Source organism: Gobius niger, assembly GCF_951799975.1.
Source record: "Gobius niger genome assembly, chromosome: 10".
NCBI lineage: Eukaryota > Metazoa > Chordata > Actinopteri > Gobiiformes > Gobiidae > Gobius > Gobius niger.
Genome location: NC_136861.1, coordinates 36,668,525 through 36,692,195, shown reverse-complemented (window position 1 = coordinate 36,692,195; position 23,671 = coordinate 36,668,525). Strand labels below are relative to the sequence as shown.

Below are 23,671 nucleotides of genomic sequence, written 5' to 3'. Positions count from 1 at the left end.
GTACCGGGTTTTGGCAGCTGTGCTAATTTCCACTTGCAGTCCATGGGCAGCCTGATGTTAACAGACAACGTTTATGATATATGCATGTATAAATACAGGGAACTCTCAAAAGGACATTACAGATGCAGACACTGAACTCATTTTTTAAAAGAATTAATTGCCTTTTCACATTTATCGTAAGGTAGAAGATTAGTTTGTTATGACAATATCAATCAATCAATTCAAAATGTAAAGAACCAAAACTACTTTATTGAAAAAACACACCAAAAACACACGCTATAACAACAATAAATAATGCTCCAAGAATATAAAAAAGACACTCCACTAATTCACTGGGCCCCTATCCTCTTTCCCTCTTTTCTCCCCTCCCTCCGTCAGGTCCATCTCCGCCCTTAGCTGCTGGGCCCTCTTCTTTTTTAGCATAGTTTTAATCTTTTCGCCGAGGTATTCCTGCATGGTTTTGTGAGGTGATGGGCTATATCCTTTTTGCCATATGCTGTCCTCAATGCCCCGGCGAGTGATTTTCAGACTTTTCAAATCTCTGTCTTTTGTACCTGCGAAATCAAACAACAAACATTTCCGGTCAGATTGTGGCTTGGAATGTCACTAGTTATGTCAATGTGTCACTTAACTGTTTATTCCCATCCGCTCACACTGGTACAGGAAGTAGGCTAGTTGCTGACGGCTCAGTCTTTCATTGGGGCTCATATGATGAGGCAGAAAAGGCTGTAGGGCCGCCAAGACCTCCGGTTCTGGTTCCTTGTTTGGTTCTGGCTCTGTTGGCGGCACTGGCTCCTCCACTTCCTGCCTCGTCAGCTCGGCCTCTGCGTCTGTGGCTTCTGCCGGGGTGGGTGCCTCACTCACACCAGTCAGTGTGGCCGCTGAGAGGGCATCATCAAGGTCTGCCCCAAGCTCCACACCCCGCGATGGAGAGGAGTGACTGGAAGGTGAAAATGTGATGTTGCCACGCTCTAGTTTGGCCAGACGCCCAGAGACGATTTCTTCCAGTGATCTCAGTTGGGTCTCTATGGCATCCAAGCGGCGGTCATTTCTCTCCATCGCGCTTGAAAACTCCGAGGACAACCTTTGGGAACAGTCCCTGTAAAATTCGGCCATGAAGCCTTGTTGTGCACTCCTCCACGCCTGGAGGCCATTGTGCACTTCAGTTTGGAGCGTGGACATGGTGGTTTTCATGTCTCCAATCGCCTCCTTAATTTTACCCACAGCTATCTCTTCAAAAAGCTCCAGCTCATCCCCTGGATTCAGGCTGACATGCTCGTCTCCATCGCACTCCATGTCTGTAAGGGGGGGGGAAAGTATGAAAGTATGAACTTCAAAATATAGTTTCTGAGTAAAAAGTGAAAGTTTTGCGTTGCTTTTTTGAAGAATTGAATGTAATGGATCCTTTGAAGCAAACCAGGACTAAACTGTGGGCTAGACTAGGTCTAAAGAGTTAAAGTAGCATCTCGTGATAAAAAAAAGTGAGCATCAAATATGCTGATGATACCACCATCACTGGGCTGATCTCATCTCAATCTCATAATTGTGGGGGAGGCGGGGGGATGTTGGTTAACCTGATTTTGAACATGGCCGATAAAATTAATCTGAATCGTTTGGTTGTAGGAGATCATTTTTTCTTTTCTTTTTTTTTTTTTTTTTAAATAAAATACCTGTTACTTTTAACCCAATTACAAACGTAATGTAGCACAGGCTAATGAAAAGTACGCGTCATAAAACTGACTCACGTAAAGTAAAAAAATACCTATAATTTGGATTTCTTATTATGGTTTTATTCTGCTGCTTTATGGTGACTAAGTGATATCAGCATTCTCTCCTGTAGCACTATCTATTATTCTGCATTCACAACATTCTTTGAAGTAAAAGAGACGGTGAAAGTGTGGTTGAAGGCCCTTTTGGGGTTAACCCTAAAGCGTTAAGGGTTGGGACAGATTAATTAAGTTGGACCGCTTAATTAAGTCGGTGCTTTAACCACCTTATTGGAAATTGAACCACACTGCTGCCAATGCTGTTACCCTGTATTTATTTGGGAAGAAATTAACTAAACTGGGTCAGCAAGTCAAAGAAAGGAACCAGAAAAAAACTTTTTTTGTCATCCACTGCGCTGAACTCAGACTAGGGAGCAATCGACATACGCGCGCACATGCTGTGACAATGAGAACATTACACGTGCGTTGGACTTCATATGCGATAGGCTACATACCTTTAACTGGAGTGGTGCCGATTAAAAGAACAACGACCTGACTCTTGCGCTTACGATAATAGAAATAACTTGTAATAACCATCTACAATCCCACTGAGCAGATGGGCCCCCTTTGAGCAGACGCTCACAGAGCCTCTAGTGGTTCGGGGGGGGAACTGTTGTTGTTTTTTATGTATTCATTTATTTATTTTCCGCTGACTCCATTGCTGAATGATATTTCCCTATGGATATCAATAATCCATATTACCACTTAGACTTTATTTTGCTGCTTTTTTGGAATGACAATTTCAGTTTTACATTATATCAGTTTTGCATTTAGAATGACGTTGCTTTCTTATTTTCTGATTTTCAAACTAATTGGAGTCTAGCTCAGTTAGTGATGAGTAACTCAGGTATGGCCAGTGCATAACTCAAACCCTTAACCCCTAAACCCTAAGGAACTCCCCCTAGTGGATGGGGTTAGGAAACGTTGCCACATATGCAAATGAGAGTCTTGGCTTTCCAGAGTCATCTGCACTTTCTTCTCTATACCTAACCCTAACCCTAACCCTAACCCTAACCCTAACCCTAACCCTTTTCAAACACCTAACCCTAACCCTAACCCTAACCCTCAACCAAGACAAAAGGGCACACCCCGTATGTTCAGCACATGTTGGCTTAGTAGGGCAAATATCTAAGAACAATAAAAGAAATCATACTTAATTTTGGGGTGAAAAAAAACAGGTCTTGAGAAGGGCATTTAAAGCGCACAGGGCAAAGGGGCAGGTGCTTGAGCAGCACCTGGGCTCGATCTGTGCACGTCCCTAATATTAGTGGCCCATGTCTAAACTTAAGCCTAGGACTCTAAAGCAGCGGAGGGTGTCACTCCACAAAGTGCAGTTTTTCATCAACATAAGGTTTCATTGATCTTTCATAATATGGCATTTCAAGTCTTTAAGTACACAAATGGGTTAGAAATAGGGTGACCAACTGTATCATATACCATCATATAACAAAATAATAGGCGTGCGACTCAAAATTAAATATGCTTTTGATTTTATTGATACAAACCAGGTAAATACATATAGTGACAAAATGATAAGTCTGATGCACGTTGATCAAAAATGCTCATCTACAAGTGTGTCTGCCGAAAGGGCAAATGGACTGACTCCATGCACAAAAAGGTAGCCTCAATGGGTCCTTATAATGTCTATATCTACAGCACATTTTAGTTTTAACTTCGTTGTACACGGATCCAGTAAATATCCTGCTGACTACGTGTTCTGATACATATTCTCATTTTGGCGTCGTCCCTCCTGCTGCATTTACAAATGTTGTTGTTAACGTTGTTGATTCTTCAGTAGATTCAGGGTAAATTGTTGTAATATTTGAAAATGTAAAAGACAATTAGGTCATTTTCACATTTGAAATCCGCTTGCAACCCAGTGCTGTGACGTGTGGAGCAGCCCCAGGGCAAATGTTTCAGCTCATTGGGGCAACATTAATGCATCCCCATGTGGAATAAGAAGCAATACACAGATTTTTCCCTTTTTTTGCCTATACTTAAGTTTTGATCCTGAAGAGCACATGACCTCTTCACAGACTATCCTACCCACTGAAGCGATCACTTTGTTCCTCTTAAAACTATTAACAAGCCAACATTTGTTGCCAGTCACTAGAACCAGGGACACACGTCGACAGCCCAAGTTTCCAGAACACAACAAAATGAGCTGGTGTTGGTTAAGGTTAGGAAGCAGCAAAGACTCATTCTCAGTACGGACCCAGAGTTACAATATCAATGTACAAAAGCTACTCATTCTCTAATTCGGTTTACTGTTCTGCAATTTAGTCAGATGCAAATGCTGATTTAATAACCAACAAAATAATCCAGAAAAGCTGCCCAAATTTTACTGACCGTGGATTATTATAGACCAAGATGTGAGCTCAAAATATTTTGATTTCTTACGGTTATTAAGGATCTGCTGCGCTATTCATCTTCATTCAAACTATACAAATACAACAGGGATTTAGTAAAAAATAAGTCTGTCTATATCACCAGACATTGGACATCGTCTTACATCACACAAAGTGAAATCAAAACCTCTTCAACTTTCTCTAATGTACAATGATTAACACTCTGAATATAAATTGTTTTGAATCAACCTTCAGAGTACCTGAATACTAACAAAGAGAGTCTTTCTGAAATACTCCTGAAATTAAATATTAAACTGGGTCATTGTGGAGGGCCTGTTTTATTTGTGTCTTCACAAATATCAGGCAACACAGTATCTCTTGGATGTCTAATTATTATTCTCATATTTGATAGAAAGTGAATGGATGATTTCTATTACTAATATATAACACTATATGTTATGTGCTGCACTTCGGAAAAATGTGTTTATAAAATGTGTTATATAAAGAAAGTGGATTGGATTGTGTTAGTGTTGATGAATGAACCCATTTAAACAGGTCGTCAGGAAGGTTTCCAAATAATAAACAACACAATAAACAAACTGAGTTCATGGGTCGTAGTCATTTGTAGAGGTCCATCCCTTTACATACATGACGTAACCGACTCATTCAACTCTGCCAATCAATCAATCAATCAATCAAATGAAACACATTATATTATGTAAAACTCTGCTGCCCCCATGAGGCCAGTCCTTGTTAATGTGAGCACCACCGTCTGGATGATTCAGGGACAGATGTCTGTGTAGGCTCTCAGTTGTACAGGAGTTGTCCACCTTCAATGAAGGTTCATGAGTCATCTTCTGTACTCTGTAGTTTAAGTGTCAAAAGTTTCACCTCTTTATCCATAAGGCTTCGCCAGCGACACTAAGGTTCAGCTAGTGCAGAAGATTACCTAAAAACCTTCAGGGAAGATGGGAGAGATCGTGAGGTTTATGGAATAGATGTGGTCATGTTTACGGCTGTTGGTGAGCAGCCAGGCAGCTGTTGTCGATGGTGCTGGGAGGCCTGGCTTTCTCCACTGTAGAGGGCATTGCAGTTGTCAAAATGTGGACTGGAACCAGCTGCAACCCGAGTCTTGAACATCACAAACTCTCAGTCACAACATGGACTCTGCTGAATCCAGTCTTCAGTCAGATCACAGAGTCTGGGGAATCCAGACAACAGTCAGATCACAGACTCTGTCAGGTCCAGACTTCAGTCAGATCACAGACTCTGTCAGGTCCAGACTTCAGTCAGACCACAGACTCTGTCAGGTCCAGACTTCAGTCAGTTCACAGACTCAGGTATGTTTAGACTTTAGTCAGATCACAGACTCAGGTATGTCCAGACTTCAGTCAGACCACAGACTCTGTCAGGTCCAGACTTCAGTCAGACCACAGACTCAGGTATGTTCAGACTTTAGTCAGACCACAGACTCAGGTATGTTCAGACTTTAGTCAGACCACAGACTCAGGTATGTTCAGACTTCAGTCAGATCACAGACTCAGGTATGTCCAGATTTCAGTCAGACCACAGACTCTGTCAGGTCCAGACTTCAGTCAGACCACAGACTCCCGTAGATCCACATTACAGTCTTGGTCATAATCCAGGTTTTGTGGTGGAATCATTTGCAGTTGGACCTCCTTCTGCAGCTCCACCGCTTTAGTTCCAGAGTCTGGTCCATAAAGCTGATCCATTCGTTGTTCAAGGCCAGTCTGGAGTTTGGATTGGCTCTGGTCTGGCCTCTGGTCGGGCCTCTGGTTTTGGACTCGGTATTTGTGTGATGCCAGCTGTATGGCTCTCTTCAGCAGGTGTCTTCGGTAGCATCGTTGGATCACTGTCGCCGCCAGTTCTTCCTGTCGCCGCCGCAGCGTGGAGCTGATCGGCTCATATGAAACCTGCAAAGAAAACAAAACCACTTCAAGTCCACGTCTGGGTCAAATGCCATTCAATTCTTAAACAATTAAATGCAATGTTAAGGCGAGGCGCTGCAGGTGAAAGTATTGATTTTTCCCACAGTGGTCAAAGAGGAGATTTTGAATAGTTTCCATCCTTAACATCTTAGTTTTCAGGTCAGAGTATAAAAATGACGAAGCTGACCCTGTGCAGTGCTTATTTAATCACGTATTGACATGAGGCGGAGATATCTCTGAAGTAGCTACTACTTCCTTCGCAAAGCTGGCTTTCCCTCGGGTATTCATTCACAAATATTAACATAATTTAGATCCATGTGTCCTGAAGGGTATCCGCAATGACTATTTTTTTTCTCTTATGATTGAGAAAACTAAACAAGATCAAAAAACCCTCTGGAAAAAGTCTTTGTTACTAAAATGTCACAAAATAAAACCATCCATCTATCCATTTTCTTCCACTTATCCGTTTCCGGGTCGTGGGGGCTGTTGGAGCTGCCCAAATCACACTGCACCAGCCCCTATGGCGCCCCCTGCAGGTGGTGGGTCCACGGACGGACGGCCTCATGATCAACCGGGCCTGTTGGTCTCTCATCAGGGGCTTCTGAACCGCTCTTTGTCTGACCCGTCACCCAGGACCTGTTTGCCCTGGGAGACCCTACCAGGGGCACGAAGCCCCAACAACAGAACCCCCCGGATCATTCGGGTGCTCAAACCCTCCACCACGTTAAGGTGGTGGCTCCAGGAGGGGACAAAATAAAACCATACATTTAAATCTTGGTCGATTCATTATTTAGATTTCATTGTTGAAATTATCGGCTATTTTGTGTTTTTTATGCACAAAACGTCAAATCTTTTATATGACAACATCAAAAAACAGAAAACTTGCAATGCTTTTTTATGTTTTATTTTGTATATCATTAATGTTCGGTTCAAGTTTCTAATTGATATGTTCACCTGCAGCATCTCACCCAGGTGATGGGATAAATGTTTAGGGACACGTCGCTGATTTAAAAAAATGCAGTTGGTTAAGGCCATGGGTTAAGAAGTTTACAGTTCAGCTCTGCCCAAATTTAAGCGCCTATTGTTATACTTGTTTTAAATGGATTTTGTAGGTCTTACCTTTCAAATAAGTCATTTTCCCTTCATTGCTGCGTAGATTTTTCATTGCATTGTCAATGTTTTTTCTAGGCTTTTTTGTCACATTTTTACTTTCGTTTTCCTCTCAGTTTTGTCATTATTTTGATGTCTGTTTTCAAGGAGATTTTAGATTTGGGTAAAGCCACAGTGGAGAGAATGTGGTCGGTTCTAGTGGGGGTTAAAAGAGTTCAAGGATCTGCTTCAACGTTCTTGGACATTTCTGAATATGACCAATAGGAAAAACTGGGAGTGTGTCTTTGTTACATTCTATAATATGAGACCAGCTAATATCACCAGTGAAGACCAATTGCAGGCCAGACCGACCAATACTGATCAGCCCAGTCCTGCTGATTATCTGAGCGCACCTTGGAGGGGTTGTTGGCCATGAACTTCTCCTCCATATTGGCTTTGAGAGCATCCATCCCTCCAGAGTCTCCCAGCACCTGCAACACAGAGGAGACAGTGAGATCCTGCTGTGTGTCAGACAACATTATGACAGACCTGAGCTGTCAGAGCCAGGAGGATGTCCAGGCAGTGGATCTTGTCTCCTGGGACCAGAGGAAGGTCCATCTGGATCAGGCGGATGGTGTTTGGTTTGGGAATCCTCAGAGGGTCCTGCAGCGTGTCGCAGAAGTCCGACAGTTCACTGCAGATGACAGAACAGGGATTAGAAACCGCAGTGGTTCAGCCAGAACAGCCCAGTGACAATGACTGTGTGTCATTGAGAAATATACTATAGTCCTGGGTTAGGGTTTTACCTGTACTGGATGAACTGTGTGGCCTTGGGTTAGGGTTTTTCCTATACCTGTACTGGATGAACTGTGTGGCCTTGGGTTAGGGTTTTTCCTGTACCTGTACTGGATGAACTGCGTGGCCTTGGGTTAGGGTTTCTCCTGTACCTGTACTGGATGAACTGTGTGGCCTTGGGTTTTTCCTGTACCTGTACTGGATGAACTGCGTGGCCTTGGGTTAGGGTTTCTCCTGTACCTGTACTGGATGAACTGCGTGGCCTTGGGTTAGGGTTTCTCCTGTACCTGTACTGGATGAACTGCGTGGCCTTGGGTTAGGGTTTTCCTGTACCTGTACTGAATGAACTGTGTGGCCTTGGGTTAGGGTTTCTCCTGTACCTGTACTGGATGAACTGTGTGGCATTGGGTTAGGGTTTCTCCTGTACCTGTACTGGATGAACTGTGTGGCCTTGGGTTTGGGTTTTTCCTGTACCTGTACTGGATGAACTGCGTGGCATTGGGTTAGGGTTTTACCTGTACTGGATGAACTGTGTGGCCTTGGGTTAGGGTTTTACCTGTACTGGATGAACTGTGTGGCATTGGGTTAGGGTTTTTCCTGTACCTGTACTGGATGAACTGTGTGGCCTTGGGTTAGGGTTTTACCTTTACTGGATGAACTGTGTGGCCTTGGGTTAGGGTTTCTCCTGTACCTGTACTGGATGAACTGTGTGGCCTTGGGTTAGGGTTTCTCCTGTACCTGTACTGGATGAACTGTGTGGCCTTGGGTTTGGGTTTTTCCTGTACCTGTACTGGATGAACTGTGTGGCCTTGGGTTAGGGTTTCTCCTGTACCTGTACTGGATGAACTGTGTGGCCTTGGGTTAGGGTTTCTCCTGTACCTGTACTGGATGAACTGTGTGGCCTTGGGTTAGGGTTTTTCCTGTACCTGTACTGGATGAACTGTGTGGCCTTGGGTTTGGGTTTTTCCTGTACCTGTACTGGATGAACTGTGTGGCCTTGGGTTAGGGTTTCTCCTGTACCTGTACTGGATGAACTGTGTGGCCTTGGGTTAGGGTTTCTCCTGTACCTGTACTGGATGAACTGTGTGGCCTTGGGTTAGGGTTTTTCCTGTACCTGTACTGGATGAACTGTGTGGCCTTGGGTTAGGGTTTTTCCTGTACCTGTACTGGATGAACTGTGTGGCCTTGGGTTAGGGTTTTTCCTGTACCTGTACTGGATGAACTGTGTGGCCTTGGGTTAGGGTTTCTCCTGTACCTGTACTGGATGAACTGTGTGGCCTTGGGTTTGGGTTTTTCCTGTACCTGTACTGGATGAACTGTGTGGCCTTGGGGTCAAACTTCTCCCACGTCTCATAGAACATGTCGAAGTCCTCCTCGCACAGTGGGTCGGCGCTCTCCTCTGTGGCCACGTTAAAGTTCTCCAAGATGATGGCGATGTACATGTTGACCACGACCAGGAAGGACATGATGATGTAGGAGGTGAAGAAGATCATACCCACGCCAGGGCTGCCGCAGTTTCCCCGCACCTCGGTGCCGGGGTTCTCCAGGTCCGGGTCACAGTCTGGAGGGACATTCATGATGGGGTTGAGGAGGCCGTCCCAGCCCGCGGAGGTGGTGATCATGAACAAGCAGATCATGCTGTTCCCAAAGTCCTCAAAGTTAAACATGTCATCGATCATGGCCTCCTGAGGAAACAGCATACAAGGTCAGTCCGGCCCCAGATAATTCTCCCTTTATGGTTCAAATGCTCCCGGTTTTAGCTTTATATTCATTCAAACACAGCCTCCTCAACACACAGCACATTGCCAGGTCCAATCCAACTGTTCACAATCCCAGCAATAGTCTGCGTTGACAAAATTCTATTCTATCATGTGATAGTTTCAGTTTGCGCTGGGACCGACACAATGGGAGAGACAGTTTTGGAAATAAATGTTCAGAAACTGAACAGAACAGAAAAGATCAGAAAATGTCCAAGTGTTTTCCCTGATTATTATTGACAAACCTGCCACATTCGTCTTCTGCTCAAAGTTCTTTTGTGTCCGCCTTTGGATGCCTTTAAGAGTGACCTTAGTTCACATGTGCTGGGAGAGAAGATGCTGAACTTTAGGACAGTTTTTGTTTCATAGGTCAACAGGTTCATGGCTATTTATTTATTTTTCTATTGTTTGTATTTGACCTTTATTTAACCAGGTAAGTCCCACTGAGATTAAGAATCTCTTTTACAGGGGAATCCTGGCGTCAGATGGGACCCTATTGTACATGTTTTAAGTGGTAGTTTAGTTTGTTGACAGGACAGTGTGCAGTTACATTAAAAAGATGGCTGCAGCAGATTTAGCACTATGCTATTTTCCATCTGTAGTCCTACACAAGGGCAAGGGGCAACCGGAGCACCCGGAGGAAACCGATGCGGACACAGGGAGAACAACTCCACAGAAAGGCCCCATCCAGGTGGGAATCGCACCCGGGACCTCGTTGCTGCGAGGCACAGACACTAGCGGCAGGCTGGGCGGCACGGTAGTACAGTGGTTAGCGCTCGTGCTTCACAGCTAGAAGGTCCGGGTTCGATTCCCGGCCTTTCAGTGGAGTTTGCATGTTTATTTATTTATTTATGAACATTTTATTAGAGGATCGGCCCCAAGAGATGAATCATCTCGTTTTCATGGGGGTCCTAAAAATGTCCAAGACAAATAGAACAGAAAACAGCAGAGTAGATGCAATCAAATCAAACAAAATGATAACAGTAATAATAATACAATACAAATTAAATAATAATAATAAACAAAACCTTAACGCACACACACACACACACACACACACACACACACACACACACACTCACTCACATACACACACACACTAGCTCTCATATTTCACCTCCCCACCTATTATCGAAGGAATACAGTGGTTCCCAAACTGTGTTTTTTATGGTAAATGGCATACAGCACCTTCCACCCCCCTTAGGTCCAAAGCGCTCCAAAGTAATGAGCCAGTCACCAATTTATGCCACTAGACACAATTTAAACAATTTTTAGGTTAATTTTACATGATTATTGTGATTATTATGATTATTTTTAAACACATCATGAAGGTGCTTCAAGGGTCAATGTTCTCCCCGTGTCTGCGTAGGTTTCCTCCGGGTGCTCAGGTTTCCCCTACCACTAAAAACACGTACAATAGGTGAATCCTCCAGCCAGGTGTTTCTGACCACCAGCCTGGCTCCACATCATGGAGATGGACCCCCGAGCGGTGGCTCAAATGCAGAGAATGAATTTCCCTACGGGGATTATTAAAGTGTACCTTGAACGCTGAGTCACTGTGTCGCCGATTAATACAGATTAATTAAGATTAATACAGAGATATTAAACACAAACCAAAACTCAGAACAAAAATGTCACGTGAATGCAGCAAAGAGTGTAAACTGAAGCTGTCAAATGCCTGTGCACGGTTCTTAAACCTAACAAAGAAGTTTATCTGTATGTCCATATTACAGTGAAACACAAACCCACAGAGCGTTACCTTCTTCACGTAGGCAAAGTTACTCATGCCAAAGATGGAGAAGATGAACATGATGAGGAAGAGGAGGAGGCCGATGTTGAAGAGCGCAGGAAGTGACATCATCAGAGCAAAGAGCAGCGTGCGAATGCCTTTAGCACCACGGATCAGGCGCAAGATCCGTCCGATACGAGCCAATCGGATCACACGGAAAAGGGTTGGGGAAACAAAATACTTCTCGATGATGTCCGCCAGTAGGAGACCTGAAAACAGTCACGTGAGTGTTGGTAAACTGAGGAACAGACATTGTCCGAATGTCCACCCTAGTCTCTGAACCCCCGTTGACTATCGGCCGCACTATAGTCGGCAATAGTCAGTGATTCGGACATGGAAGGAGTGAGCAGCAGAAGAGTGCCTACAGCTGCTATACAGACGGCTTAATCTTCATCTGGATATTTTTCATATACATAGTTGCTGACGTTTCAAAAATCGCTCAGTTCTCTTCTTCAAAGGCCAAAGTTGTTAAGTCCCATCAGATGTTGGATTGCTGGTGACATCCTCCAGCAAGTTTGGCAAGTTTTGCCAGGTGATTGTGCAATCTACAACACCTGTGCGCTGGAGGATGTCACCAGCAATCCAACATCTGACTTAACAACTTGGGCCTTTGAAGAAGAGACCTGAATGATTCTCGAAACATAGGCAACATTAAAAATGCCTTGTGTTGTATCTAACTGAATGATGAGGACAATCTTTGTTACAGCTGCGAGGTTGCTAAACTCTGGGAATAATGTATTTCTACAATAAAGACCAGCCAGATTCAAGAGACAGTGGAATATTCATCATAAAAATGAGGGGTTTTTTTCAGAAGGATTTAACCTGCATGAAGAAAATGGCTTGGATTATTGCCTTTTTTGTCCGAGATAAGGAAACTATCGATCATTTAACAGCCCGAGCTAAAGGTCAGCACTAACACTAGCCCCTGTATGTCCAAGAAATACGCAAAACGCGATTGAAACATTGTGTTTAGTTCAAACACATGTCTCTGTTTTCCAGCTCACACTATCCATTGTGGTCTATGTTGATTGCTGCACACTACTTTTCAGAATGCATTACTTTTTTCTCTCTGGACATTCAGACACAGCCATTGTTCTACTATTATGAACGTTTGTTAAAACAATGGCCAAAAACATTCCTACTTTTATGTTTATGAAAGACTAACCCTTTAGTTTGAGCTTTTGTATGTGCCGTGGTAATTACAGTTGTAAATCATGAAATCTTTGACATGTTTGGCTACAGAATCTGGCTGACCTACGATGGACAGGATGACCACCACAAAGTCAAAGACATTCCATCCCACTGAGAAGTAATGGTGCCGCAATGCGATGATCTTCAGGGAGCACTCTCCGGTGAAGAGCACAATGAATACCAGGTTCACCCAGTACAAGATCTCCTCCTTCTCTGGACTCTGTTCATCTGTTTCCACCATCATCGTCACCATGTTCAGGCAAATCAGAACCATGATGGTCACGTCAAACACCTGCTGCGTCACCAGGTCAAACACCAGGCCCTGGCACCGGTTCTGCAAGAGGAGAATCCAGAAACTGCTCAGAGAAACAGGAGAATCCAGACCAACACTCAGAGAAACAGAAGAATCCAGATAAACACTCAAATCCAGATAAACACTCAAATAAAGGAGATTCCAGACCAACACTCAGAGAAACATGAGACTCAAAAAAAAAAATCAACCTTAGAGAAACAGGAGAACCAGACAAACATCCAGAGAAACAGGAGGTTGAGCGTTCTGCCACTTTACCTCAGGTCGAGGGACAGGTTTCTGCGGTTTCTTGGAGCCCAGTTTCTTCATGGCGTTGTAATATTTCTTCTGCTCCTCCGTCATGAAGAGGTCTGTCCCTCCTAAGTGCAGGACAGAACAAAGACATTTTAATCTCCACATTCGCAAAGTGTGAGCTCAGTCTATTTAAACCTTGTGCTCATCGTATATAGACAATTGTTATTTCAATCATGTGAACATTGAAACATGTCTTTGATTCTGTGCGAGACTTTGTGTGAGACAGTTATCTTTGTGTGAGACATTTATCTTTGTGTGAGACACTTATCTTTGTGTGAGACACTTATGTTTGTGTGAGACACTTATGTTTGTGTGAGACACTTATGTTTGTGTGAGACACTTATCTTTGTGTGAGACACTTATGTTTGTGTGAGACACTTATGTTTGTGTGAGACACTTATCTTTGTGTGAGACACTTATGTTTGTGTGAGACACTTATGTTTGTGTGAGACACTTATCTTTGTGTGAGACACTTATGTTTGTGTGAGACACTTATGTTTGTGTGAGACACTTATGTTTGTGTGAGACACTTATCTTTGTGTGAGACACTTATGTTTGTGTGAGACACTTATCTTTGTGTGAGACACTTATCTTTGTGTGAGACACTTATGTTTGTGTGAGACACTTATCTTTGTGTGAGACACTTATGTTTGTGTGAGACACTTATGTTTGTGTGAGACACTTATGTTTGTGTGAGACACTTATGTTTGTGTGAGACACTTATGTTTGTGTGAGACACTTATCTTTGTGTGAGACACTTATCTTTGTGTGAGACACTTATGTTTGTGTGAGACACTTATCTTTGTGTGAGACACTTATGTTTGTGTGAGACACTTATGTTTGTGTGAGACACTTATCTTTGTGTGAGACACTTATCTTTGTGTGAGACACTTATGTTTGTGTGAGACACTTATGTTTGTGTGAGACACTTATGTTTGTGTGAGACACTTATCTTTGTGTGAGACACTTATCTTTGTGTGAGACACTTATGTTTGTGTGAGACACTTATCTTTGTGTGAGACACTTATGTTTGTGTGAGACACTTATCTTTGTGTGAGACACTTTTCCTTGTGTGAGACACTTTTCTTTGTGTGAGACACTAATCTTTGTGTGAGACACTTATCTTTGTGTGAGACACTTATCTTTGCTTTCTGCTGGTTGAAGTTGTCGATGATGACTCCGATGAAGAGGTTTAAAGTGAAGAAGGAGCCAAAGATGATGAAGATGACGAAGTAAATATACATGTAAACATTAGCTTCATATTCCGGCTGAGACTCCACCTGCAAACAGATGGGTCACTACAGAGAGGGGAGTTTGCAAACAGATGGGTCACTACAGAGAGGGGAGTGTGCAAACAGATGGGTCACTACAGAGAGGGGGGTGTGCAAACAGATGGGTCACTACAGAGAGAGGGGTGTGCAAACAGATGGGTCACTACAGAGAGGGGAGTGTGCAAACAGATGGGTCACTACAGAGAGGGGAGTGTGCAAACAGATGGGTCACTACAGAGAGGGGAGTGTGCAAACAGATGGGTCACTACAGAGAGGGGAGTGTGCAAACAGATGGGTCACTACAGAGAGGGGAGTGTGCAAACAGATGGGTCACTACAGAGAGGGGAGTTTGAGGGAGAAGGATGTCTGGGAGAGACTGACCTCTCGAGAGTCCACGGCGGCGTACATGATGTCCATCCATCCTTTGAAAGTGGCCTGTGACACAGAGGTGTTTTTCACAGTCATACAGCTAAGCACTTTGCTCCATGATGTACGGAACACAGTCACTGACCTCCGGAGGATGTCCTCTCCTATGTGTAGTGGAGCATAGTGTGGAGTGTATGGAGTGTGTGAAGCTGTATACAGTATTACTGTTTATGACTGTGCTATGCTCTTTAGTACATGATGATGATCTAGGCAGCACTGCAGTCACTGACTTTACGATGTACTCTTTAGTACCTGAACACACACTAAACAGTGTGTATAGTGTTATAGTGTGGATAGCGTGGAGTATATGGTTGGGTTGGGGTTGTATACAGTGTGCAGAGTGTGGGCCGTACCACTTGCAGCAGGGACAGGTAGCCCATTCCCACGTTGTCGTAGTTGACTTTGACGTTCTTCCAGCGGACCTCTCCTGGAAACTGCAGCATGAGCTCCTCGCACTGAGAGCGATTCTCCACAACCTCTGGCAGAAACATCTCACCGGACGTCTCGTTGGAACAGAAATAAAACTTTCCAGCAAAGAGGTTGACTCCCATGATGCTGAAGATGAGCCAGAAGATCAGACACACTAGGAGAACGTTGAAGATTGAAGGGATGGCTCCAACCAAGGCGTTTACCACCACCTGCGACAGAGCAGTCTCCATGGCAACCACATGATCCAATGAAGAGTAATAATATACACCAGTGTACACAGACACTGCAGGAGAGGGTCATTCCAGTAAACACTGACCCTCATGCCCTCGAAGCGGGACAGAGCACGCAGAGGTCTCAGTGCCCTCAGCGTCCGCAGAGACTTGATGGCCCCCAGCTCAGAGTAGCCCAGAATATTGGCTGTGAGAGACACCAGCGATACCTGCCGACAGGGGGCGCAGCTGAGTAATGACACGCAGAGCTGCAGATCTAATCCCACCCAGACTCACGTCGACAATGAGGAAGTCCAGCCAGCACCAGGCGTTGGTGAAGTACGTTTGGAAACCGTACGCGACCCACTTCAGGAGCATCTCCACCACAAAGACGTAGGTGAAGACCTGGTCTGCGTACTCCAGGATGATCTTTATCACGCGACGCTGCTCCAGGTAGATGTCCTCAAAGGCCTGAAGAAGAGGAGTCTGAGGCTGAAGGACTTAATGCTCGACCATATGATAAATAATAATATTTTCAGCCTAAGGGTTAGGGTTAGGGCACATCACACGCCATGCCTTAACCTCTAACTCCCCACCGTAACCAAGCACATTATTTAACTCGAACAAAAGGCTCCCACACACTGTTTCACTCTTTTACGTGGCTTTTATTGCAGTAACGTTTCGGTATCTCTAACGCACACTCAGTTACTGCAACAACGTCTCTCTGACCGAAACGTAAGACGTGAGACAGTGTGCGGAGCCTTTTTTTCAAGTTAAGTAATCTGTTCTTCTACGCACCTGTCGCCTTCTCGGGTGTGCAGAGCTTCTACTCATCCAGTTTGGCATTACCCAAATCTAAAACCTTCAAAAAAAAAGTCAAGATAGAAACGACGATGACGACGCAATAAAAAATGGCCAAAAAACAATGAAAGTGCAGCTAAAAAGTGACATAAACTCAACAAAAAAGTGACAAAAATTAGATGAAGAAGAACATGAAAAAAGCAACGAAAACATAGGAAGGAAGGTGAGGAAAAAGGTCCGTCTAGATTTGTTTTGTAGGTCTTAGACGAGGAGCTTTTAGAGTTGAGTAAAGAACATAAAACTGGAGAAAATGTGTTTGGTTAAGGCGGGGATAAGAGCTTAAGGGTTACGGTGTTAGGGCACACACTTGAGGAGAATCTGGGTTCCAAACTACACAACTGAATTTAGCGTTAGCGCTCGTGCTTCACAGCTAGAAGGTCCTGGGTTTGATTTCCACCTGGGCGGGGCTGTTTTCTTGTGGAGTTTGCATGTGTCTGTCCTCTACCACTAAAAACATGTACAATAGGCCAGGATGAATGTGTTTGAGAGTGAGAGTGGGGCGGTGTGGCGTGTTCATTAACATGCAGTCCCGAACAAATAAACCAATGGAGCTTGTTGAGTGGCTGTAGGTAAGGACGGCAACTCGTCATACAAGGGGGCGTGGCCGAGCCATGGGGAAAGAAACCTTTTGTGAGAATCACAATTTGACCCTCTTTGTATCCATATTCTGGCAGACTATGAACATATTTATCACAAAGTAATAAAGTGAAGCCAACATAGGGTCCATGTGGATGTTTTTCAGCAGATTGTTGAGTAGAAGCAAAAAACTGCACTCATTAGCATCGCTTCGCTAATGTTAGCATAGGTAGAATGAAGCTAGCATCTCCCTGGTTAGCACTGTCTGTTTTGTCAGTATATATGGGCTGTTGGACCACTTTGCTCCTCGTCTTGTCTCTGCCTCTTTGTTTAGTACAAAAATATATTCATGATTCAGCGTTTGTTAAAGTAGCGGAGGAGAAACGGGAGAAAGTTCAGTTTTTCTCTGCTTTGTTTTCCCTAAGGAGCTGCAAAAATGCTGAATGTGATGATTAAGTGATAATGTCATCACTCCAGTTCCAGATCCACAGAGTTTTAGTCTTATTCTATAAAATGTGATGTATCTGATTGTACACTTGCTTTGGAGTTTCTTTAGTTAGTCTTTTCTGGCATTAATTATATATATATTTTTCCAAACACGATGAAGTCTTATTTTAAATAGCAAAGTATCAAAATATATTATATATGTATCTGAGATGTGTCATGCACATAGTGCCCAGCCTGCATAGGCTTAAAAGAAACTTAACAACATAACAAGTAACACAAGTAAAACAGGTGACTGTACACACACCAAAAAAGAAAACCTCATACAGGATATGAAGTGTGTTGCCTCCGATTCCAAGCTTCATAAATAAAACACGCAAAGGCGAAAGTATGATTCTTAAAGAGCCACTTAAAATCTGATCATCAGAAAACACCTCAGGTTTAGTGGGATGTACTTGCTCAAACAAAAGATTTCGCAAATCATAATAAACTGGACATTATAAAACAAAATGGAACTCATCCTTCACCACATTCAAGCCACACAGGGAGCAAAGTCTGGACTCTTCAGGGAGGGCTTTGAACTGAGATATAATTCTAATCAATAACGTTTTTGGCCTTTTATCTTTGCTAATACAGCAGGAGATTAATTTCACTGCTTTGCTGACAACGTACAACACTACCTCCACCACCTCAGGCTCTTGCAGCTATTCCTTGTTTTTAGTCCTGTCTTTCATGCTGTGCACTTTGAGGTTTGGCGTCTAATGTAAAGTGCATTACAAACAAGATTTATTTTTATTTGATTGAGGTAAAGTTGTGTTTTTTGCTGTTTGTTTATGGAACCGTCAACAGTTGGACCCGAAAGAAGTTTATTGTTGGGTGTGACGTCACACTTAAACAAAGAGAACCTGCTAACTCTGGCTGTTCGGACTGAAGCTGCAGTGTCTGACATGGCACATGGGTTAGACACAGGTCACACAAATATACTGATTCAGTCACATGATCACTGGCCACCAATCACAGCAGAGAAGAGCGATGCACCAATCACAAGCGCCGCAGTCAAACACAGTCAGTGGTTAGTCCGCTCAGCCGTTAGTCTCCGTCTCCGCAGTCAAACACAGTCAGTGGTTAGTCCGCTCAGCCGTTAGTCTCCGCCTCCGCAGTCAAACAGTCAGTGGTTAGTCCGCTCAGCCGTTAGTCTCCGTCTCCGCAGTCAAACACAGTCAGGGGTTAGTCCGCTCAGCCGTTAGTCTCCGCCTCTGCAGTCGAACAGTCAGGGGTTAGTCCGCTCAGCCGTTAGTCTCCGTGTCCGCAGTCAAACACAGTCAGTGGTTAGTCCGCTCAGCCGTTAGTCTCCGCCTCTGCAGTCGAACAGTCAGGGGTTAGTCCGCTCAGCCGTTAGTCTCCGCCTCCGCAGTCAAACACAGTCAGTGGTTAGTCCACTCAGCCGTTAGTCTGCGTCTCCGCAGTCAAACACAGTCAGTGGTTAGTCCGCTCAGCCGTTAGTCTCCGCCTCCGCAGTCAAACACAGTCAGTGGTTAGTCCGCTCAGCCGTTAGTCTCCGCCTCTGCAGTCAAACACAGTCAGGGGTTAGTCCGCTCAGCCGTTAGTCTCCGCCTCCGCAGTCAAACACAGTCAGTGGTTAGTCCGCTCAGCCGTTAGTCTCCGCCTCTGCAGTCAAACACAGTCAGTGGTTAGTCCGCTCAGCCGTTAGTCTCCGCCTCCGCAGTCAAACACAGTCAGTGGTTAGTCCGCTCAGCCGTTAGTCTCCGCCTCCGCAGTCAAACACAGTCAGTGGTTAGTCCGCTCAGCCGTTAGTCTCCGCCTCCGCAGTCAAACACAGTCAGGGGTTAGTCCGCTCAGCCGTTAGTCTCCGTCTCCACAGTCAAACACAGTCAGTGGTTAGTCCGCTCAGCCGTTAGTCTCCGCCTCCGCAGTCAAACACAGTCAGTGGTTAGTCCGCTCAGCCGTTAGTCTCCGCCTCCGCAGTCAAACACAGTCAGGGGTTAGTCCGCTCAGCCGTTAGTCTCCGTCTCCACAGTCAAACACAGTCAGTGGTTAGTCCGCTCAGCCGTTAGTCTCCGTCTCCGCAGTTTCAGCGTGTGGATTCGGTTGCCGTGGATACCAGGGCGCCGCTGCTCAGGAGGATCATGAAGATGATGAAGGTCTCAAAGTAGTTGTGCTCCACGATGGAGAAACAGGTTTTTCTCAAGTTGGTCCAAATCAGACCTCGGCCCTGGGTCGAGTCCAAGTTCAGCACCGGACAGCGCCGGACGCAATCTGTGGAAACACAACGAAGCTTTGAGTTCAGCCCCGGACAGAGCCTGAAGCATCTGTGGAAACACAACGAAGCTTTGAGTTCAGCCCCGGACAGAGCCTGAAGCATCTGAGGAAACAGAGTGAAGCTTTGAGTTCAGCACCAGACAGAGCCTGAAGCATCTGAGGAAACACAACGAAGCTTTGAGTTCAGCCCCGGACAGAGCCTGAAGCATCTGAGGAAACACACAGTGAAGCTTTGAGTTCAGCACCGGACAGAGCCTGAAGCATCTGTAGAGACAGAGTGAAGCTTTTAGTTCAGCACCGGACAGAGCCTGAAGCATCTGAGGAGACACAGAGTGAAGCTTTGAGTTCAGCACCGGACACGCCTGAAGCATCTGAGGAGACAGAGTGAAGCTTTTCCAACGACCAGCCTATGTTCAATAATGACACAAAGAAGCAGAAGGTTTTAGGAAGAAGTCCATCCTTCAGTCATTCATTTTCATAATCTGCTTGTTTCTGTTTGTTTGTTTGTTTGTTTGTTTGTTTGTTTGTTTGTTTGTTTGTTTGTTTATGTCTTTGTGTGGCTCACTCTCAGTGTAGCAGTCCTCAGGACACTCCTCCACCTCCTCCTCTTCTTCCTCCTGGATCAAAGGGTTTCTCTCCACCGTGCTGCACTCAGACGACCAGTCCTGAAGAGAACAGGAACTTCACTCACTGATCTACAGAACTTCACTCACTGATCTACAGAACTTCACTCACTGATCTACAGAACTTCACTCTCTGATCTACAGAACTTCACTCACTGATCTACAGAACTTCACTCACTGATCTACAGAACTTCACTCACTGATCTACAGAACTTCACTCACTCACCTACAGAACTTCACTCATGATCTACAGAACTTCACTGATCTACAGAACTTCACTCACTGATCTACAGAACTTCACTCACTGATCTACAGAACTTCACTCACTGATCTACAGAACAGCGACACACGTGAGGAATTCAAATGTATTTTACACAATCAGCTTTAACCCCTTTGCTCTTTCGGCCCTGAGTCACAGAGAGAAACAGGTCTCAACATCTGCAAAGTTTAATCCAATATTGCATATTTTTTGCAACATTAGCGCCACCTACTGAGCTTGTGCAGATAATTTTCAAATCTTATGCCGGGTGCACACGTGGGGAACATCTGAGGTCATGAGAGTGAGCCTCCTCTCACTACAGTGAGGATCTCTGTCAGGTTCCAGGCCTGAGAGTGAGCCTCCTCTCACTACAGAGAGGATCTCTGTCAGGTTCCAGGCCTGAGAGTGAGCCTCCTCTCGTTACAGAGAGGATCTCTGTCAAGTTCCAGGCCTGAGAGTGAGCCTCCTCTCGCTACAGAGAGGATCTCTGTCAGGTTCCAGGCCTGAGAGTGAGCCTCCTCTCACTACAGAGAGGATCTCTGTCAGGTTCCAGGCCTGAGAGTGAGCCTCCTCTCACTACAGAGAGGATCTCTGTCAGGTTCCAGGCCTGAGAGTGAGCCTCCTCTCGCTGCAGAGAGGATCTCTGTCAGGTTCCAGGCCTGAGAGTGAGCCTCCTCTCACTACAGAGAGGATCTCTGTCAGGTTCCTGTGCACATCGCACTGTTCATCCCCCTCCTGCCTCCTGCTTCAGTGAGTCTTGGTCATGTTTCCCCCTAAACTTAAACTGAGCAGTGACTGTTTTACTCATGGCTCCACCAGATTACATTTCTCTCAGTGAAACCAGTTTATTGTAAGACTAAATGACCCAAAGAAAGAACCTTCTGTTCTGAGGAAAACGTCTGCAGAGAACTGCGTTATGGGAGTTGTCTGGTGACGCTCTCCTGCTGCAGTACACCGAGCGGCCACCAGAGGACCCCCTACCAACATTCTTGCTTGGGGCCCCTCGGGACCCTTCCTACGCCAGTGCCTGAGCGGGTCTGCCTCAGCAGGACGTCCTGCAGTTTTCCACAGAAGTAAAGCCTTAAAGCTGAAACTGCTACGATAAACTTTAGTCATCGCTATGATCCTAAACACGAGTCAGGCTAACAGAAGCTAGTGGATTAGCATCGGGGTCGGGTAAGGTCAGGGGTCAGGGGTCAGGGGTCAGACCTGGTCCTGGTCCGAAAAGCTGGACTCAGAATCGGACTCGGACTCGCCCGGGGCCAGAGGGACTCTCAGAGCCGCGATGTTGTCGTAGTAACAGCTGGTCCTGTTGCTGTAACCATCACTCTCTGACATCACAGGGGGCAGGGCCACAAGCTCCTCCCCCTCATGCTTCATATCATCCAATTGGTCGACGTCAGCCGCCACCGAAACTGACAAAAACAGAACAATTCAGTTTAGACCTGCCTTAGTCCCAGTTTAGTCCTGCTTTAGTTTAGTCCCGTTTTAGTCCCGTTTTAGTCCCGCTGGAGTCCTGCTTCAGTCCTGCTTCAGTCCTGCTTCAGTCCTGCTTCAGTCCTGCTTCAGTCCTGTTTCAGTCCTGCTTCAGTCCTGCTTCAGTCCTGCTTCAGTCCTTGCTTAGTCCTGCTTCAGTCCTGCTTCAGTCCTGCTTCAGTCCTTGCTTAGTCCTGTTTCAGTCCTGCTTCAGTCCTTGCTTAGTCCTGTTTCAGTCCTGCTTCAGTCCCGTTTCAGTCCCGTTTCAGTCCTGTTTCAGTCCTGCTTCAGTCCTGCTTCAGTCCTGCTTCAGTCCTGCTTCAGTCCTGCTTCAGTCCTGCTTTAGTCCTGCTTCAGTCCTGCTTTAGTCCTGTTTCAGTCCTGTTTCAGTCCCGTTTCAGTCCTGCTTCAGTCCTGCTTCAGTCCTGCTTCAGTCCTGCTTTAGTCCTGTTTCAGTCCTGTTTCAGTCCCGTTTCAGTCCTGCTTCAGTCCTGCTTCAGTCCTTGCTTAGTCCTGCTTCAGTCCTGCTTCAGTCCTGCTTCAGTCCTGCTTCAGTCCTGCTTCAGTCCTGCTTCAGTCCCGTTTCAGTCCCGTTTCAGTCCTGCTTCAGTCCTGCTTCAGTCCTGCTTCAGTCCTGCTTCAGTCCTGCTTCAGTCCCGTTTCAGTCCCGTTTCAGTCCTGCTTCAGTCCTGCTTCAGTCCTTGCTTAGTCCTGCTTCAGTCCTGCTTCAGTCCTGCTTCAGTCCTGTTTCAGTCCTGCTTCAGTCCTGCTTCAGTCCTTGCTTTGTCCCACTGTAGTCCTGTTTCAGTCCCGTTTCAGTCCCGTTTCAGTCCTGCTTCAGTCCTGCTTCAGTCCTTGCTTAGTCCTGCTTCAGTCCTGCTTCAGTCCTGCTTCAGTCCTGCTTCAGTCCTTGCTTTGTCCCACTGTAGTCCTGTTTCAGTCCTGTTTCAGTCCTGCTTCAGTCCTGCTTCAGTCCTGCTTCAGTCCTTGCTTAGTCCTGTTTCAGTCCCGTTTCAGTCCTGCTTCAGTCCTGCTTCAGTCCTGCTTCAGTCCTGTTTCAGTCCTGCTTCAGTCCTGCTTCAGTCCTTGCTTAGTCCCGCTGTAGTCCTGGTCTGACCTGTTTGGCTCCTGTTGGAGAAGAGCGTCAGGACCAGGTCTCGGGCTCTGGTCTTGATCCACTGGAGTCCAAAGTTGATCCGGTTGATGGCGATTTGAAGGTTGTTCTCAGAATCGTCGTCTGAAGCTGAGAGATTGTCTCCACTGAAGGAGGAGAGCAGGAGGGCCAGGAACAGGTTCAGGACCTGGGACACGAACATGGGATGGGTCAGAACCACAGACTGGGTCAGACCAGGTCAAAGCACAGGCCACAGCTGGGCTTCAGTGAGAGATCACATTAAATTTGCCTTCACAGAATCTGCTCTGGAAGACAGAGTTAGAAGGTCCATGAAAGATTTATTTATGAAGCACACGCTTCACTTTGCCACAGCTCAAAGCTCATTCACATCAAGGATTTGCTTGAACAATTTGCA

The 23,671-nt window shown here is 45.4% G+C and overlaps 1 protein-coding gene across 1 annotated transcript in view; it reads right to left on the bottom strand.

Moving 5' to 3' along the window:
- Positions 1-5,709: 5,709 nt before the first annotated feature.
- Positions 5,710-23,671, bottom strand: part of LOC306969623 (sodium channel protein type 4 subunit alpha B-like) — a gene marked incomplete at both ends in the record, with an annotated part of 40,940 nt that continues 22,978 nt past the window's right edge. Inside the window, 16 exons of the mRNA XM_079565283.1 lie at positions 5,710-6,048; positions 7,566-7,643; positions 7,702-7,846; positions 9,250-9,632; positions 11,464-11,702; positions 12,748-13,018; positions 13,253-13,353; positions 14,427-14,568; positions 14,941-14,994; positions 15,339-15,623; positions 15,731-15,853; positions 15,921-16,094; positions 19,627-19,781; positions 20,350-20,449; positions 21,876-22,081; positions 23,260-23,443. Of these exons, the coding sequence (XP_079421409.1) occupies positions 5,710-6,048; positions 7,566-7,643; positions 7,702-7,846; positions 9,250-9,632; positions 11,464-11,702; positions 12,748-13,018; positions 13,253-13,353; positions 14,427-14,568; positions 14,941-14,994; positions 15,339-15,623; positions 15,731-15,853; positions 15,921-16,094; positions 19,627-19,781; positions 20,350-20,449; positions 21,876-22,081; positions 23,260-23,443 (2,979 nt within the window). The remainder of the gene's footprint in view (positions 6,049-7,565; positions 7,644-7,701; positions 7,847-9,249; positions 9,633-11,463; positions 11,703-12,747; positions 13,019-13,252; positions 13,354-14,426; positions 14,569-14,940; positions 14,995-15,338; positions 15,624-15,730; positions 15,854-15,920; positions 16,095-19,626; positions 19,782-20,349; positions 20,450-21,875; positions 22,082-23,259; positions 23,444-23,671) is intronic.